Raw genomic sequence first — 20,283 nt, 5'->3', positions numbered from 1 at the left:
CCCGTGGGCAAAACTGTCTCTGGTCCGTGATGGTCCCGTGGACAGTGAACTGCTGTCCTCCTGCTGTCCCGTCGACACCCCAGGGAGCCCGCCCCCGTCTTATGAAACTATTAACGATGCGCTCCCATGCACGTAATTTAGCTTATTAACCCCTTACTCCACCACTTCCTAAAAGTTCTCACGCACGAATTTCTGGGGAGAAAAGCTTCCTCTGCGCCGCTCGCTCCGCGGTCATATCTTCATAAAATGACAAACGACAGTTCTCCCACAGTATTCCTTTCTTCTGTTTAGCGGTCATGATAACTTTTTGTCGTGCAGTGTAACGGAGAAATCTCACCAGCACGACTCGAGGTGACTGACCAGGTCCCAGGCGTGGTCTCGTACTTCTGTGGCATCTTTCCAGCTCATATTCCTCCCCCCGTAGACCTAGGCCATCCGCGAGTATCTTCATCACATAATCATTTATGCTGCCACCACTTTCCAGACCCTCTTCCAGACCGATAAGCCGAACATTCAGTAATTACAAATTATTGAATGTATGTAATTCTTTGTATTACACCCCCTGGCATATGTTAATTTTGTTCTGGTTGTATACATGTTCTGTATACTGTTTCTTAATAAAGTTTAATAATTGAAAAAAAAAAAAAGGATTCCCAGAACACCTGTTGTTGGGTGAAAGCTAGATTACCGCGTGTGTGTGTTTGAGAGTGGGATCGGTAGAGGTGATGTGACGTCATCCTCTGACCCGCGCCGCTCTCCGTAGTCACGTGGTCGAACACGGAAGTGGCGTAAACACGAGGAGCGGCGCAGCACAGTCGGTCCAGAAGGTTCAGCGCTCACCTGTGCACGTGTAAGAGGCTTTGATGTCATGGCGGAGTCGGCGTGTGTACCTGGGCAGTTTGATGACGCGGAGGAGGACAGGTGAGTGAGTTTGTTTGTTTTGATAATGCGCTGTAAACAGTGAGGCTGTACCTGGCTAAATCACCATGGTAACGCGTCACCACTCCATAGCAGGATTCAGTCTTATCCAGGTAAGCTCAGGTGTAGCCTGGGTTTCAGCAGCTGATGCTCTGATGCTTTCATGTGTGAGCTTTTCTGTCGCGGTTACTGACGCACCTTACACACACACACTCAGTGTAAGTCTCCATGGCCGTACTGTTGGTGTTTCAGTCCCATACAGAAACCAGCCTCTCACCATCAGGGCTTCTTGTTTCAGGCCAATATTTGCAGGTAAAATTCATTAATATTTACTACATAAATACAATCGACAGGCTTCAGGGCACAAGAACAGAACCACAACTTTAACCCACAGAGGAGCTCTGATAGCTTCACAGAGGGGACCAGTTCACAGCTCGGGCCTCTGCCTTCCTGACCATCGGGGCACCAGGGCTGCCTCCTCTTTCATCATTACATCTTGTTTGCTGTATGAGTAACTTTCGCAGAGATTTCAGCAGCTCTGACTGTGTTTTTGTTGTTTGTTTGTTTTTGTTCTGCAGCGTCAAATCAGTGGAGCTGACTCGCATCAGTGATGCACTGCCTTCATCAGAGCAGCAGGATTTCAGTGAGGAGGATGAGGATGAGGATGATGATGAGGATGAGTGGGCCTGGAGCTCAGCAGCAGATCTGGCCAAAAGATATAACCAGGCAGCGGGTGGCTTTCAGGTAAGACAGGAAGTGAGTAGAGGTGGAAGAACCAACAGCCTTCCAGGTGTAAAAGGAGATCAGCTGATGATGTATGTGTTGAACGCCTGATTATGCAACAGAGGAGCTAACAGAGGAGCTAACAGAGGAGCTAACAGAGGAGCTAACAGAGGAGCTAACAGGGACTAACAGAGGAGCTAACACAGGAGCTAACACAGGAGCTAACAGGGACTAATAGAAGGACTAACAGAGGGACTAACAGAGGAGCTAACAGGGACTAATAGAGTGGCTAACAGAGGGACTAACAGAGGAGCTAACAGGGACTAATAGAAGGACTAACAGAGGGACTAACAGAGGAGCTAACAGGGACTAATAGAAGGACTAACAGAGGGGCTAACAGAGGGACTAACAGAGGAGCTAACAGGGACTAATAGAAGGACTAACAGAGGGGCTAACAGAGGGACTAACAGAGGAGCTAACAGGGACTAATAGAAGGACTAACAGAGGGGCTAACAGGGACTAACAAAGGAGCTAACAGGGACTAATAGAAGTACTAACAGAGGGACTAACAGAGGAGCTAACAGGGACTAATAGAGTGGCTAACAGAGGGACTAACAGAGGAGCTAACAGGGACTAATAGAAGGACTAACAGAGGGGCTAACAGAGGGACTAACAGAGGTGCTAACAGAGGAGCTAACAGAAGGACTAACAGAGGAGCTAACAGGGACTAATAGAAGGACTAACAGAGGGGCTAACAGAGGAGCTAACAGGGACTAATAGAAGGACTAACAGAGGAGCTAACAGGGACTAATAGAAGGACTAACAGAGGAGCTAACAGGGACTAATAGAAGGACTAACAGAGGGGCTAACAGAGGAGCTAACAGGGACTAACAGAGTGACTAACAGAAGAGCTAACAGGGACTAACAGAGTGGCTAACAGAGGGACTAACAGAGGAGCTAACAGGGACTAATAGCAGGACTAACAGAGGGGCTAACAGAGGAGCTAACAGGGACTAACAGAGTGGCTAACAGAGGGACTAACAGAGGAGCTAACAGGGACTAATAGCAGGACTAACAGAGGGGCTAACAGAGGAGCTAACAGGGACTAACAGAGTGACTAACAGAGGAGCTAACAGGGACTAACAGAGTGGCTAACAGAGGGACTAACAGAGGGACTAACAGAGGAGCTAACAGAGTGACTAACAGAGGAGCTAACAGGGACTAACAGAGTGGCTAACAGAGGGACTAACAGAGGAGCTAACAGGGACTAATAGCAGGACTAACACAGGGGCTAACAGAGGAGCTAACTGAGGAGATGAGTAGTTCCTTGGAGGACTGTTTCTGTGCAAAGCTAACTGAACCTTGCGTTATATTAACATAATTATAAAATGATAGATAGATGGGAATACAAATATGTCTGTGAAGGTTCTCATGGGAATACAAACTTTAGTCTATCTTTGTTTATACAGCTTGAATCAGAATAAAAAGCATAGAAATAAAAACAAGTCTCTATTTCCTGTTGCCTACATTGTAGAGGGGGACTTTGTCTCCAAACAGGAATATGTGTACAGTCAGAGGTTAATGTGGATTCAGCAGGTGGAGGAACCTTTAAATCAGCTGTCATGTCTCAGTGTGGGGGAAAGACTGAAAGTCATTTCCACTGAGAGCTCCAGTAGTTTCTTAGTGTGCAGGCTGTGATCAGCTGACCTGCTGCTCTCTGTGGATGTACACACCTGGATTCATCCAGATTTGAGCAAATGTAAAATTCATATTGTTGAGTCGGGGTTCTTTCCATTTTAATTCATTACTTAAACATTTAATTATTTAATGGGCTATTTAATTATTTTTGGTACTCCTGGCCCTCCATACCTTGGTATAAGCTAACTGTGAGCATGAACCCACAGCCGCTGTGCAGCAGTCACACACTCTACTGTAAACCCATCAGTGCAGCGAACTCACCTGTTCATCCTGCAGAGGATTCTCATGCAGCCTTTAAATGACAGTCTGCCTCAGTTTGATTAGTAGCAGGTTTATGAACAAACACAATGTGACAGATTTAAAACCACGAGGACTTCCATGTGAGCTTTAAATGAGCGTCCTTCTTCCTCTCCTGTCCTTCTTTCTAATCTGTCTCCATCTCTGAGTGAAGTAGCTTTCTGTCTTTTCTCTCCCTGTCAAATACAGCAGCTGGACCTTTAGCTGCAACACACTGTGAGACAAACTGCATGTTTGTTGAGCTGATAAGTGTCAGCTAATAGAAATGAGCTGACAGCGTTGCTCCTCTTCTGTAGTGCTAGCTCGATGCCAAAGAGTGTGTGTGTGTGTGTGTGTGTGTGTGTGTGTGTGTGTGTGTGAAATCAAATCAAATCACTTTTATTGTCACATCACATGTGCAGGTACATTGGTACAGCACATGTGAGTGAAATTCTTGTGTGCGAGCTTCACAAGCAACAGAGGTGTGCAAAATACAATAATGTAAACAAGCAAAATACAAGAATGGCTACATCTGAAACTAATAAATATATGTACAATATATAATAGTATATGCATTTCTGGATGTGTATACTAAATATTTTTCTACGTGTGTGTGTGTGTGTGTGTGTACACATATTTTACAAATTAAATAGAGTAAACAATAAATAAAATATATAAAATAAAATATACAGAGTTGAGACATGTGCAAAACAGTGGCGTTACTGTACAGTATGGAGTGCATAATGTTAAAGTTCCAGTAGTGAAGCTGAGGTGTCTATGACGTGTTCAGCAGTCTGATGGCCTGGTGGAAGAAGCTGTCTCTCAGTCTGCTGGTACGGGACCGGATGCTGCAGAACCTCCTTCCTGATGGAAGCAGTCTGAACAGTTTCTGGCTGGGGTGACTGGAGTCCTTGATGATCCTCCCCGCTTTCCTCAGGCAGCGCTTCCTGTAGATGTCTTGGAGGGAGGGAAGCTCACCTCCAATTATCCGTTCAGAGCACCGCACTACTCGCTGGAGAGCTTTGCGGTTGTAGGCGGTGCTGTTGCCATACCAGGTGGTGATGCATCCAGTGAGGATGCTCTCAATGGCACAGTGATAGAAGGTCCTGAGGATGCGGGGGCTCATGCCGAATCTTTTCAGTCTCCTGAGAAAGAAGAGGCGCTGCTGCGCCTTCTTCACTGTTTTGTTTGTGTGTACTGACCACGTAAGATCCTCAGCCAGGTGTACGCCAAGGAACCGGAAGCTGCTCACTCTCTCCACAGCAGCGCCGTTGATGGTGATGGGGGTGTGTACTTCTCTGCACCTCCGGAAGTCCACTATCAACTCCTTTGTCTTTGCGACGTTGAGGGTGAGATGGTTGTCTTGACACCAGTGGGTCAGGGCGCTGACCTCCTCCCTGTAAGCCGTCTCATCACCGTTGGTGATAAGACCCACCACTGTAGTGTCGTCCGCAAACTTCACAATGATGTTGGAGCTGTTAGTGGCTGTGCAGTCGTAGGTGTAGAGTGAGTACAGGAGAGGGCTCAGTACACACCCCTGTGGAGCACCAGTGTTCATCTCCTCCACACATCACTCACTCACTTGGACACTAGAAGGGGGAATTATGTTAAAATGCTCTTCATAGACTACAGCTCTGCATTTAACACCATAATTCCCTCCACACTCACCACCAAGCTGGAGCATCTGGGACTCAGCTCATCTATGTGTCAGTGGATCTCCAACTTCCTAACTGGCAAACCACAGGCAGTAAGGATGGGCGGACATCATCATCATCATCATCATCATCATCATCGTTTATTTGTATAGCACTTTAAGAACACACCAGGCAGACCAAAGTGCTGAACAACACAGATCAAAACAACAACCAAATTAAAAATACCATAAAATCATTACAAACAATAAAATAAATAAGAAGGTGTCAGTTTCCTACAGAGTTAAAAGCCAGGGAATAAAAATAGGTTTTCAATCTGGACTTAAAGACCTGCACTGATGACGCTTGTCTAATTTGGAGGGGAAGGTTATTCCAGAGCATCGGAGCCGCAATTGAAAAGGCACGGTCTCCTCTGCATTTCAGCCGCGACTTAGGGACCGACAGCAGCAGCTGCTCAGCTGAACGGAGCGAGCGAGGAGGAACATGTGACTTCAGCAAGTCAGTTAAGTACACAGGAGCCAGACCATTTAAAGATTTAAAAACCAATAAAAGGACCTTAAAACGAACCCTAAAATCAATGGGAAGCCAATGCAAGGACATGTCTCAGCCTCCACCACTCTCAGCACTGGAGCCCCCCAGGGGTGTGTTCTGAGCCCCCTGCTGTACTCTTTGTACACATATGACTGTGTGGCCACTACCAGCTCCACCACCATCATCAAGTTTGCTGACGACACCGTCGTGGTGGGCCTGATCTCTGATAACAACGAGACGGCCTACCTGAAGGAGATTAGGAATCTGGAGAACTGGTGCCAGAGGAACAACCTCCTTCTAAACGTCAGTAAGACAAAGGAGCTGATAGTGGACTTCAGCACTAAGCAGGAGAGGAACTACCAGACCCCCGTCATCAACGAGTGCCCAGTGGAGAGAGTGGACAGCTTCAAATACCTCGGAGTTCACATCACGCAGGACCTGTCATGGTCCTGTCACATCAACACCGTGGTGAAAAAGGCCCGACAGCGTCTCTACCACCTCAGACGCTTGAGAGACTTCCAACTGCCCTCCAAGGTGCTCAGGAACTTTTACTCGTGCACCATAGAGAGCATCCTGACGGGAAACATCTTAACCTGGTTCGGGAACAGCACCATGCAGGACAGACGAGCTCTACAGAGGGTTGTGCGGTCAGCTGAGCGCACCATCCGCTCCGAGCTCCCTGACCTGCACTCAATCTACAGCAGGCGGTGCCGGACCAAGGCCAGGAAGATCGTGAAGGACCTCAGCCATCCCAACAACAGACTGTTCTCTCTGCTGAGGTCAGGAAAGCGATTCCGCTCCCTGAAGACCAACACAGAGAGACTGAGGAGGAGCTTCTTCCCGCAGGCGATATGGTCTCTCAATCACACCACCACACAGTACTGACCCACACATACAGTTCTTACACACACACTGGACTTTCTGGACTTTGGTTTTGCACAACACTGGTCACTACATTCTTCATTTCCAGTTAATACTTGTACAGCTGCTGTTATTGTGTATATATTTATTTATATTTAGATTTCTTTATACATTCTTATATAGTTCTATATTGTGTATTTTGTTGTACAGTTATTTTATTTTCAACTTTAATTTATATTTTATCTTATTCTTCCCAGTTAAATTTACCCTTCATTCTAATTTGTGTTGTACAGTTATTTCATTTTTAACCTTAATTTATATTTTATTCCTTCATAGTTAAATTTACCCTTTTTAATTTTTCATATTTATTTCCTGTCTTATTCATAGCCTTTTCCTTTTTTGTTCTCTTTAGGTCACGAGCAGTTGTCCAAGCATTTCACTACATATCGTACTGTGTATGACTGTGTACGTGACAAATAAAATTTGAATTTGAATTTGGGGGATGAGGTGATGCTGCCCAGTCTGACCACTTGGCGTCTGTCAGACAGGAAGCTAAGGATCCAGCTGCAGAGGGAGCTGCTCAGTCCTAGATCCTGCAGTTTCCTGTCCAGCTTCGAGGGAACGATGGTATTGAATGCTGAGCTGTAATCTACAAACAGCATCCTCACATACGTGTCTCTCTTCTCCACGTGTGACAGGGCAGTGTGTAGTGTCAGGGCTATGGCATCATCAGTGGACCTGTTGTGGCGGTATGCGAACTGTAGAGGGTCCAGTGAGTCGGGTAGTGCAGAGCAGATGAAGTCCCTGACCAGCTTCTCGAAGCATTTGCTTACGATGGGGGTCAGGGCTACAGGTCGGCAGTCGTTCAATGAGGAGATGGTGGAGGATTTGGGTACAGGGACGACGGTGGCCATTTTGAAGCAGGCTGGGACTACAGACAGAGAGAGGGAAAGGTTGAAGATGTGCGTGAACACTCCAGCCAGCTGAGCCGCGCATGACTTGAGGACGTGGCCGGGAATCCCGTCCGGACCAGTAGCTTTGCGTCTGTTCACCTTCCTGAAGCACTTCCGCACATCCTCCTCAGACACAGTGTGCGCACTGACGTCATCCGCGGTGCGCACACTGTCCGGTCTCATGGTGTTCGCTGTGTCGAATCTAGCGTAGAATACGTTTAGATCCTCACACAGAGAGGCCGTGGTCTGCGGTGTGCTGGTTTTCCCTCTAAAGTCTGTGATCGTGTTTAGTCCCTGCCACATACTCCGAGGGTTGTCAAACTGTTGCTCCACCCTGTCCCTGTACTCACGTTTGGCTGCTTTGATCGTCTTCCGGAGTTGGTAATGTGCGTGTTTGTAGTCCGATGTGTTCGCGGAGGCAAAGGCGGTGCTCCGTGCCGCCAGTGCCGCGCGAACATCTCCGTTAATCCAGGGTTTTTGATTTGGGAAGGATTTAACTGTTCTGGATGGGACGACATCTTCCACGCATTTCCTGATAAATCCACAGACTGAGTCTGTGTATTCATCAATGTCCCTAGCAGCCACGTGAAACATTTCCCAGTCCGCGTGATCAAAACAGTCCCGCAGCGCAGACTCCGATTGGTCCGTCCAACAGTGCACCGCCCTCCGGGTTGGAGCTTCCTGTTTCAGCTTCTGCCTGTAGGTGGGCAGGAGCAGGATGGAGCGGTGATCTGATTGGCCGAATGGGGTGCGGGGGAGGGCTTTGTACGCATCCCGGAAAGAGGTGTAACAGTGGTCGAGTAGCCGATCTCCACGAGTGTTAAAATGGATGTGTTGGTGGAGTTTGGGTGAGACTTTCTTCAGGTTTCCCTTATTAAAGTCCCCGTCTGTGATAAACGCTGCCTCTGGGTGTGCGGTTTCCTCGCTGCTGATCGCGCTGTACAGTTCCCTGAGTGCTCGGTCAGTGTCGGCTTGTGGGAGAATGTAAACAGCCGTAATAATCACTGCTGTAAATTCCCTCGGTAGCCAGAATGGCCGGCACTTAATCATCAGGTACTCCAGGTCCGGTGAGCAGAAGGATTTGACCGGGTGCACGTTCGCATAATCACACCAGCTGTTGTTGATCATGAAACACACACCACCGCCTCTGCTTTTCCCAGTAAGATCCTGTGACCTGTCCGCGCGATGCACGGAGAACCCCGGTAGTTGTATTGCGGAGTCCGGTACTTTGTCCGATAGCCAGGTTTCTGTGAGGCAGATCACGCAGCAGTCCCGCATCTCTCGCTGGAATGAGATCCGTGCCCGAAGCTCGCACAGCTTGTTCTCCAGAGACTGCACATTAGCCAGTAATAAACTGGGTAACGGTGGTCTGTTAGTGCGCCGTCTCAGTCCAACCAGAACGCCAGATCTTCTCCCTCTGCGTCGGCGTTTGCGGCCTCCAGGGCCAGAGAACAAAGGCGTCTCAGGTGAGATGAATGGGAGGTCTGCAAACGGAGCGTTCGTGTTGCAAAACTTGAACTCCGGAAAGTTATAAGAAAGACCGTCTTTTATGTCCAGTAAGGTTTGTCGGTCGTACACAAGGAGACAAGTGCTGCTCGTGAAAAAATAAAGGAAAAGTAAAATTAAACACAGAAGAAAGCCGTTGCTTGGGGGAGCTCGCGACGAGGCTGCCATACTCGGCGCCATCTTGTTCTTGTATCTCAAATTCAAATTTTTTTATTTGTCACGTACACAGTCATACACAGTACGATATGTAGTGAAATGCTTGGACAACTGCTCGTGACCTAAAGAAAACAAAAAAGGAAAAGGCTATGAATAAGATAGGAAATAAATATGAAAAATTAAAAAGGGTAAATTTAACTAGGAAGGAATAAAATATAAATTAAGGTTAAAAATGAAATAACTGTACAACACAAATTAGAATGAAGGGTAAATTTAACTGGGAGAATAAGATAAAATATATAAATTAAAGTTAAATAAAATAACTGTACAACAAAATACACAATATAAGATAAGATAAGATAGAACTTTATTAATCCCTCGGGTGGGTTCCTCTGGGAAATTCGATTTCCAAAAAAGCACAGCACCGACAGAAGTTACAGAGTTATACACACACACATATATATAAATACAGAGACAATATAAATAAAATATACGAAGGGGATAAATAGAATAAATAGGAATAAAAATAAAAATAAAAATACAAGTGAAATATAGAACTATATAAGAATGTATGAAGAAATATAAATAAATATATACACAATAACAGCAGCGTGATTTAAGTAATGAAGTGAAACAATGTCCAGAAAGTCCAGTGTGTGTGTAAGAACTGTATGTGTGGGTCAGGACTGTGTGGTGGTGTGATTGAGAGACCGTATCGCCTGCGGGAAGAAGCTCCTCCTCAGTCTCTCTGTGTGTGTGTGTGTGAGACGTTATAACCTGAGTTATTTTTGTGCACAGAGTCTCCGACTGCAGTCCAACAGACAGAATCCGTCCAATAAGAAGCTGCCGTCATCAACGCCATCTGACAAAGCTCTGAGGAAATATGAACACAAGATCAACCTGGGTAAGAAACACACACACAATATGCAGATTTTGGTCCTCACAAAGATGGCTAGACAGGAACATACTCACACACAGCTTTTTAGTTTCGTGAAGCTCTTAAACGACATCGATGTGGCATTTCATCCGCCTTTCAGAGCGACCTGTCTGCTCACAGCTGATTGTCAGTATTGATTGTATTGATTGATCACCTGCACCCAACGGCCTGCTATAAGCCGCTGTGGAGGTCTGGAGCCAGTGAAGCATCATCGAGTCTGCGTCTCTGGTCCAACGTCGGTGTAGGCTTTGTAGTTATGATCAGGAATCGATTGAATCGACTGATCGTCTTTGTTTTCCGGCAGACAAACTGAACTACGCAGACTCAGTGATCAATAAAGTGACGACGATGCAGAAACAGAGAGAAGCCGACACGTGAGTGTGAGAGCAGCTGATGATGCTGCCATCAGCCGTGGTGTTCCTGCTGTGACTCACATCCTGATTGGCTTCTCTCCACAGGTACAGAGTGAGGGACAAATCAGATCGAGCCACAGTGGAACAGGTGAGTTCCTGTAGCGGCTCTGGCCTACAATCTAGAGCACCTCGAGGCGACTGTTGTTGTGATGCGATGCTACCACTTTTACTGAGTTCTTTAGGAAAGAAATGCCAGGAGGTGAAAGATAATCAATAAGGTGAAGATCAATAAGCAGCTGATGCTTTCTTCTTCTTCAGGTGTTAGACCCTCGAACTCGAATGATTCTCTTTAAGATGCTGAGTCGAGGAATTATCTCCGAGATCAACGGCTGCATCAGCACCGGGAAGGAGGTCAGACCATTCACTAATCGCTCGATCAATGCGCTGAACAGTTACACGTGCGCTGATCAATACTCGTCCCTCTCAGGCAAACGTTTATCACGCCAGCACAGCAGCCGGGGACAGCAGAGCCATCAAGATCTACAAGACGTCCATCCTGCTGTTCAAAGACCGCGATAAGTACGTCAGCGGGGAGTTCAGGTGAGTCCGGCACCACAGAAGAAGAGCGCTCAGGTACACCACGAGCACTTCCTGTTGCCTCCAGGTACAGCAGGAGACTCCTTCAGGAACAGTTTGTCCTGTTGGACAAACTGGCAGGTCCTGATGGAATACATGGAAAGGTTCTCAGAGCATGTGCTGACGAACTGACCGGAGTCTTCACTAAAATCTTCAACCTTTCCTTGTCATCAAACACCGTCCCGCCCTGCCTCAAAACCTCCACCATCATCCCCATCGCCAAGAAGACAGCTGTGGCCAGCCCAAATGACTACAGGCCTGTTGCACTTACGCCTGTAGTGATGAAGTGCTTTGAGAGACTGGTCTGTCAGCACATCAGGGCCGGTCTGCCTCCCACTCTGGACCCCCACCAATTTGCCTACAGGACAAATCGTTCCACCGAGGACGCCATCACCATAGCGCTCCACACTGCGCTGAGTCACCTGGAGCACCGAGGAAGCTATGTGAGAATGCTCTTTCTGGACTTCAGCTCAGAATTCAATCATATCATCCCGGAGATCCTGGTCCAGAAACTGTCTCACCTGGGACTCTCCACCCCCATCTGCCTCTGGATCAAGGACTTCCTGACAAATAGACCACAGTCTGTCAGACTCGGCCCCCACCGGTCCAGCACCATCACACTCAGCACCGGGTCTCCACAAGGATGTGTTTTGAGTCCCCTCCTGTTTACGCTCTACACATCCGACTGCTCCCCTACCCATCTCTCAAACACCATCATAAAGTTCGCGGATGACACCACAGTGGTTGGACTCATCTCAAGGGGGGATGAGTCGGACTACAGAGATGAGGTCAACAGACTGACTGAGTGGTGTTCAGTTAACAACCTCCAACTGAACACCACGAAAACTAAAGAACTTATCTTGGACTTCAGGAAGGGCAGAGCAGACCCGGCCCCACTTTACATTCACGGGAGCTGTGTGGAGAGGGTACACTCCATGAGGTTTCTGGGCGTGCAGATCTCTGATGACCTCTCCTGGACTGCAAATACTACAGCGGTGGTTAAAAAGGCCCAGCAGCGTCTCCACTTTCTGAGAGTGCTCAGGAGGAACAACCTGGAGGAGAGGCTGCTGGTGACATTTTACAGAGCCACCATAGAGAGCATCCTAACGTACGGCATAACAACATGGTATGCAGGGTGCTCAGCTGCAGACAGGAAAGTACTGCAGAGGGTCATCAACACAGCCCAGAAGATCACTGGCTGCTCTCTGCCCAGCCTGGAGGTCACTGCAAACTCTCGGTACCTCAGCAGAGCTGGCAATATCATCAAGGACCACTCTCACCCCAGCAACCAACTGTTTGAACTATTACCGTCAGGCCGACGGTACAGGTCACATAAAACCAGGACAAACAGATTCAGGGATAGCTTCTTTCCCAGAGCTATCACCGTAGTAAATAAGCACAAAAACAATTGAACCTATTCCATACCGTCACTGTCATTATATCATGCTGCTATTCATACTGTCATTATATTAATGCTGCTATCCTGTATATATTGTACTTACTATTGTTTGAGTACTTACGATTGTTTTTTTGTACTTTTTATATTTTACATTTATATTTATTATTTATCTTGCACCAAGGGAGTGGCACTCCAATTTCATTGTACTCTGTACAATGACAATAAAGGCTATTCTATTCTATTCTATTCTATTCAATTCTATTCTATTCTATTCTGCAGGTTCCGTCATGGGTACTGTAAAGGAAACCCCCGGAAGATGGTGAGAACATGGGCAGAGAAGGAGATGAGGAACCTCATCAGGTCAGAACCTTTGTAACCACACCCAGAACCAAACAGAACTGGTTCTGACTGGTAGAACCCAGTAAAGCCTGTGTCAAGCGTTAGAGATGCTCTTACTGATAACATGGACCCGCTCTGATTGCATAACCTGTTAAAAACATGGAACCTGTCCCGTTGTCAGAACTTGTTCGGATTGCTAGAACCCAGTAGAACTCGTGTGTGTGTTTCAGGCTGCAGACGGCGGGAATCCCGAGCCCAGAACCTCTCCTCCTCAGAAGCCACGTTCTGCTGATGGGGTTCATTGGAAAAGACAACGTGTAAGTATCGGTCCGATTAATAATCGATCACATCAGCAGAGTCTTACGCTGACTTTAAGGTGATTTTACAGGTTTTTTTGACACTTTTTATTTATTTAGGAACATTTTTATGCAACAAGATAAAATAGAAAAAGAAAAAACAGAAACAGTATGAGGTCATGGGAAGATAACATACGCCCGTACATACATCTGCACATCCACACATACATACGTCAGCAAGTCTGCATTACTAATTCTATGCATCAAAGGGTGCTGCCACAAGCTGTAAAGTCCAGCCATTTTCTCCACCGTCTCCTTCCCAAATCTCCCTGCAGTCGCAGAGTGAAGGTCATACATTCCATCAATTTGACGTCTTCCACTATAGAGGTAAAAAGTGTTACAGTGGGAGGATCTCTACAGAGCCAGCGTTTTGTTGTGGCCTTCTTCGCAGAAGCCAAGAGAACTTTCAGAAGATAAACATCATCTTCCGTCCAGAAGGGTCGTATGAGTGGGCAGGACCAGAATACATGACCGTAATCAGCCACGACTTCCCCACAATTCCTCCAGCAAAACGCAGGTGTAGCACTGAATTTAGACTTCTGTTTAGGCGTTATGAAATAGCGTATAATGTTCTTCCAGCAGAAGTCCCGCCACATGTTGGAGTTAGTCGTGGTAAACTGTGTCTCCCAGATCCGTGCCCACCCATCTTCTGTAATCACAATGTCCATTTCTTTTTCCCATTTCTGCTTTATGTAAATCGTTGAGTTCCCTTTGAGCTTAGTCAGACATTTATACAGTTTACTTATCAAGGCTCTGTTACTCCCAGAGTCATAAGCATCAATGAAAATATTAACAATCGAGAAGTCTCCACGGACACAGCTCTTCAGTCTTTTGCAAGTATCAAAAAAAGTCTTGTTTCTCGAGGTCGTAAGTCTTGCATAGGGTATCAAAAGCCATAATTTTAGATTCTACAATAACCAAACACCCAGCAGTGATTCCATGCCACACCCATGGTTCAAATCTACTATCGTGGGAAGCAGGTAAAAAATCAGGGTCATACGCTGGCCACCTCAGAAGTTTTATCTCTTCCTGGAGTTGTGTTCTCCTTTATTCATCGCTGTCTCTTTCATTCATGGGACAGTCCAGCCCCTCTGCTGAAGAACGCCTCACTTTCGGAGTCGAAGGCTCGGGAGCTCTACCTGCAGGTCATACAGAACATGAGGAAGATGTTTCAGGAGGCTCGACTCGTCCACGCCGACCTCAGCGAGTTCAACATGCTGTGAGTTGACTCTTTCAAAGTAAACTTCCTGTGGACCCTTCGGTGTGTTTGATGTATTTCGGCTGTCTGCAGGTATCACAACGGAGACGCTTACATCATCGATGTGTCGCAGTCGGTGGAGCACGATCATCCTCACGCCCTGGAGTTCCTGCGGAAGGACTGCAGCAACATCAATGGTGAGAGGGGTTCTTTCAGAATAACAGGTGAAAGTGAAGAGCAGGTTCTTCTGAAGATGTCGTGCTCTGGCCTCTGACTGCGCTGTCTTCTTTCCCAGAGTTCTTTGTGAAGCACGGCGTGGCTGTGATGACAGTCAGGGAGCTCTTTGACTTCATCACTGACCCGTCCATCACCAGCCAGAACATTGACCAGTACCTGGACAAGGTGCTAACAGCTGCACGGGTCATGTTTTTGCAAGAACGTGCAGAACTTGTTTGATTGACACTTATCGCACTTCTCTCTGATTGTTCAGGCGATGGTGATTGCAGCTGAGAGGACGTCGGAGGAGCGATCGAGTCAGGATGGTGTGGACGAGGAGGTGATGCCTCACAGCTGCTTACACTGATGAGTTTGCCCTTTCTGAGCCAGTCTCACTTCTGACCTCTGACCCCTCAGGTGTTTAAAAAGGCCTACATCCCCCGTACTCTGACTGAGGTGAGTCATTACGAGCGTGACGTCGACCTGGTGAGGACGCAGGAGGAAGAGTCGGCCATCAGTGGACAGAATGACAATGTAAGACCACGAACTCGATGATGCTGATGATGGTGATGATGATGCCGATGATGATGAAGGTATTTTGTGTCTCTCAGATCCTGTATCAGACGCTGACAGGGCTGAAGAAGGACCTCTCTGGAGTTCAGACGGTACGTCACACGTCAGGCGGCCCTTAGCGTAGCGTGGGCGTGGAGTATTTTAGGAGGAAGGTCTTGCTCTGTGGCCGCCATCTTAAAACCCCTCTAGGCAGTTAAACAGCTCCACAGCGAGGAGAGCTGATCAGATCCTGAAAGGGCCTCAACAGCTCAGGTGATCTCACCTGTCTGGTGTCTCCTCAGGTTCCCGCTCTCCTGGAGGACGACTGCTCCTCCTCACAGGAAGAGGAGGAAGAAGAGGAGGAAGAAGAGGAGGAGGAGCAGCAAAGTGAGGATGCTCAGATGGACAGAAAGGTGAAGCAGCGGCAGCAGCGGTGTTCGGGGTTTATCTGTTTGTGCAGCTGGCTCTTCTGTTCGACAGAAGGAAGGTTAGAATTAGCTAAGGGGCGAGTGTTTCGCCGTCAGGTGCAGCTGACTGTGGGGTGTGTCGACACCCTGCTGGGTGGGCGGAGGTTTGCACACCCAAGATTGTGAAAGCGACAACTCGAGATTGAGACGATGTCCACCAAAAATGTCTAACGAGTTTGAAGTGACTGTGAATTCAAGGTCAGAGGCCAGTTTTCTGATGTCACCTGGGATTTTACAAACGATACCGGAGCTGAACGTACCAGCAGGCTAGGAGGGGTTGCTCCGCCCACTGCCAGCAAGGTTAAACTGCTGACAGCCTGAAGGTCTGCGGCGCCTCCGTTTGTCAGAGAGAGGCTGAGCGTGTTTACGGGTCCAGCACTGATCAATGGCAGATGATGATCAGTTTTTGCTTCAGGGCTTCGTTTGAACTCGTAGCGCTCTGTGATCGTCATGGAAACATGACTAAAAATAGACCTGCAGTAGAAGCGTGTCTATGAGTGGCGTGTGACAAGCCCACAAACACACTGATGACACGGCAGCAGCAGTGATGTCATCATTTAATGAGTCTGTCTACACACGGTGAAGAGCAAAGAGGCGGAGCTTAAATGGCACGTAAATACAATCAAAGGGTGTTTCTGAGAAGTGTGAGTCTTCTTCTCCTCTTCAGTGTTTGCCTCCTGCGTGTGGAGCAGCCAACGCTTTGTGGCACATGTACAAACACAAGGCCGATTACAGGCGTAGCTGGAGGAGTAAATAACAAACGCACATACAGAGCTACATACAGGAAGCAGCAGGAGCAGGTTACTGCTCAGAAAACGTGGTTCAAACAGTCTTTCTGAGCACTGGGAACTGTCATGTTATTAATAAGAAGATGGCTGCTGCAGCAGGTCAGAGGTCAAAGTGTTGTGCGCGTCGTTCCTGACGTCACGTCTCGCCATGTTTCCTTTCAGGAGAGGAAGAAGATGGTGAAGGAGGCTCAGCGAGAGAAACGTCGAACCAAAGTACCCAAGCACGTGAAGAAGAGGAAGGAGAAGGTGGCCAAGACGAAGAAGGGCAGATGATGAGTGCCTCCTGCCTCAACCTCCACCTAACAGCCAATCACCAGCGAGCAGAGCTGAGAGCCGCTGCTAGTGAACTTTATGAACAACAGAAACTTTATTTGTACAAATTAACAGAATAAAGATTTTTTTCCCATGATGGTGTTGTCTTTGCAAGAGTCATGTGACCAAACTGCTCTCTGATTATTCATTGGTTGAAGCCCCACCCCCTCGCTGGGTTTGGTCTATAAATAAAGTCCTCCCCACCCTCTTCCTCTGACTCCTCCCCTTCTGCATCGATTAGTCATAAGTGGTGAGAGCTGGATTTGCCATGGCGAAGGAAGATGAGTCATGTGCGGGAACAGTGTTGGGAAAACTTAAGCCGCTGTGAGATGAGCTGGATCAGCCTGAATCTGTGATCCGGATTCACCTTGGACCCGCCCCTCTGTCCAGGTGAACTCGGACCCGGTTTGTGGATCCAAGTTGACCTGCTGAGGCTGATTAAGGTGATACTCAGGTGCTTTAAAATGCAGTCTGACATCATTTGATGACTGGATCTCAGTCTGCCATCACATGTGAGCATGAAATGTAATCAGATTACAGTTGGGCTGTCTGCTTTTAAAGCGTAAACTATATTTATGCCAGCTGTAGCAGAGCCTGTGCTTTAAACTCAGTCATGTGACAGGGCTGTCAGTGTTTAGCCCCTCCCTTCAATGACGCCTCTTTACACCTGAAGGTAAAAAAAACCTTTCAGATAGGACTCGGAGGTCCTACAGGAAGTCCTTCCTCCGGCTGTCATAAACACTACACTACCCATAATCCTCACACTCAGCTAATTCTCCCTAAACAGTCTGAATGGCCCAGAGGAAGCCCTCTATAATTCTGCTGCTATGGCACCAGCCATGAAGCACAGACATGAAGAGAAATGCACTCTGGGAGTCGTAGGCTGAACCTCCAGAGTCTGTCTGCCCCCAAGCTTCTCACACACAGGCTGTATCCAGTGTTGGTCAAGTTACTTGAAAAAAGTAATCAGTAACTAATTACTGATTACTTCCCCCAAAAAGTAATCCCGTTACTTTACTGATTACTTATTTTCAAAAGTAATTAATTACTTAGTTACTTAGTTACTTTTTAAAAACACAATTTACAACCTGAATAGGTGATAAAGCGATAGATCTTTCAGCCCAATATTACTTTTTCTGCATAATCCATCATACAAAATGTAATCAAATGGAAAAGTCTCTTTTTTTTAACTTGTTTTATTAGTTTTAATCTTTTAACTTTATGCATGAAGCAAAAATGTAATTATATGCAACATTCTCTGACTGGAAGAAATTAGTTTAACATTTAAACCTATTTTCTGCACATAATATAAAATATTTTTTGTGTTTACACTCAGTCTTTCAAATAGATGCAAGTAAAACACAGCAGAAAATAAATAAAGTCAAAGACTCAGCGGTCCTGTTGCTCTATTTTCACCTGTAAAGCGGGAGTGGTGTAGGCGGAGGTTTACCCTGGTGCAGGTGTGCCGCGGTCAGTGGAAGAATCCGCGAGTTTCTCTGTGAGTTTCTCATTACCTCGTTGCGCACTCGGTGCTTGTTTGGAAGTTTAGGGGTTTTTCGCTGCAAAAAGAAGTTTTCTTCCCACGCACAACGGACACTAATGTTTTTGTCACTTTTTATGGAATCAAACTCAAAGTAAGGTCAGTACTTCCAAGCTTTAAACGCTGCACGCTCATACTCTCTCCCACAATCGATATGTGATCCATTGTTGATCTGCACACAGCTGTTGTCACTAGCGGCGCACTCGCTTACGTCACTGTCATGAGACATTCTCGCAAAAAATCACAGTTTTAGTAACGCAGTAACGCAGCGTTCCTACGGGAAAGTAACAGTAATCTAATTACCGTTTTTGCAATAGTAATCCCTTACTTTACTCATTACTTGAAAAAAGTAATCAGATTACAATAACGCGTTACAAGTAACGCGTTACTGCCCATCTCTGGCTGTATCCCAATTCAGGGTCTGCAGCCTTAAAGTACGCAGCCTCAACGATCCTCAAGGGCCGCGTACTCAAAGACCGCCAAGGCCGGAAGTGCGAGGCTTGTGAAATGGGACGGTCTAGCCTCCGTTGCGCTGCCCAGGTTGCCTAGCAACCATGATACTAACAGCTGGAAACGTGTCATACAGCTGTGTTTGACAGAAATGAAGGAGAAAATCTTTTGTTCATTTGTTTGTTTCTACATGAGCTTTGATCATTCTCTGTAGGATTAAGCTCAGCTAATGAACGGCGTATATTTTAAAGTAAAGGTTTTAAAACCAAGTTAGTACAAACGTCACTAATGTCACATAACTTTGCCGACATGTGGCCAACAGTAATGTTTTAATGTTCTTCGTTATTAAATATTTGCACATAAATAAGTGACATAATATTCAGTACTTAGTTTACTAAGTTACTCTTCAGCCGATGTGCGCGCAAAGTTGATTGGGATATGCCAAACGGTTCTGCCTGCGGAAAAGGAAAAGTTTTCAGAGGTCTTAGACATCGCTCATCGAGTGGGGAAACCAAAACAAAATGACCCGAGACCCAGAGGGATCATCATCCGGTTCATCTCAAGGAGCATTCGTGATCCGGTGTGGAAAGCTGCCAAGAACAATACTTTCCTTCAAAATAATCATCTGCGGTTCACTGAAGACCTGATGAAAGAGGACAAAGAAAAAAGACTGAAACTGTGGCCCATTATAAAGAAAGCACGTACATATATATATAAAAAAAACAAACACCCAGCACGCCCCTGCGGGCGGTTTATCCTTCAAGCTCGGGTCCTCTACCAGAGGCCTGGGAGCTTGAGGGTCCTGCTCAGTATCTTAGCTGTTCCCAGGACTGCGCTCTTCTGGACAGAGATCTCCGATGTTGTTCCCGGGATCTGCTGGAGCCACTCGCCTAGCTTGGGAGTCACCGCACCTAGTGCTCCGATTACCACGGGGACCACCGTTACCTTCACCCTCCACATCCTCTCGAGCTCTTCTCTGAGCCCTTGGTATTTCTCCAGCTTCTCGTGTTCCTTCTTCCTGATATTGCTGTCATTTGAACCGCTACATCGATCACTACGGCCGTCTTCTTCTGTTTGTCTACCACCACTATGTCCGGTTGGTTAGCCACCACCATTTTGTCCGTCTGTATCTGGAAGTCCCACAGGATCTTAGCTCGGTCATTCTCCACCACCCTTGGGGGCATCTCCCATTTTGACCTCGGGACTTCCAGATTATACTTGGCACAGATGTTCCTGTACACTATGCCGGCCACTTGGTTATGGCGTTCCATGTATGCCTTGCCTGCTAGCATCTTGCACCCTGCTGTTATGTGCTGGATTGTCTCTGGGGCATCTTTACACAGCCTGCACCTGGGGTCTTGCCTGGTGTGATAGACCCCAGCCTCTATGGATCTTGTGCTCAGAGCTTGTTCTTGTGCTGCCATGATTAGTGCCTCTGTGCTGTCTTTCAGTCCAGCTTTGTCCAC

The 20,283-nt window shown here is 46.9% G+C and overlaps 1 protein-coding gene across 1 annotated transcript; it reads left to right on the top strand.

Annotated features, from left to right (window-relative positions):
• Positions 1 to 744: 744 nt before the first annotated feature.
• Positions 745 to 16,924, top strand: riok1 (RIO kinase 1 (yeast)). Its single transcript, XM_082513244.1, has 17 exons — positions 745 to 921; positions 1,497 to 1,662; positions 10,073 to 10,178; positions 10,516 to 10,585; positions 10,670 to 10,712; positions 10,883 to 10,975; positions 11,052 to 11,164; positions 12,879 to 12,959; positions 13,169 to 13,255; positions 14,376 to 14,513; positions 14,586 to 14,689; positions 14,788 to 14,894; positions 14,983 to 15,048; positions 15,126 to 15,242; positions 15,320 to 15,373; positions 15,563 to 15,673; positions 16,678 to 16,924. The coding sequence occupies exons 1-17, from the start codon at positions 869 to 871 to the stop codon at positions 16,786 to 16,788; spliced, it is 1,620 nt and encodes a 539-aa protein (XP_082369370.1). The 5' UTR covers positions 745 to 868; the 3' UTR covers positions 16,789 to 16,924.
• Positions 16,925 to 20,283: the final 3,359 nt, after the last annotated feature.

The sequence above is a fragment of the Aulonocara stuartgranti genome (assembly GCF_965226115.1).
Source record: "Aulonocara stuartgranti genome assembly, chromosome: 18".
NCBI classification, from domain to species: Eukaryota; Metazoa; Chordata; class Actinopteri; order Cichliformes; family Cichlidae; genus Aulonocara; species Aulonocara stuartgranti.
Note: the sequence above shows the minus strand (reverse complement) of the source record. Positions and strands in the feature narration are given on the sequence as shown.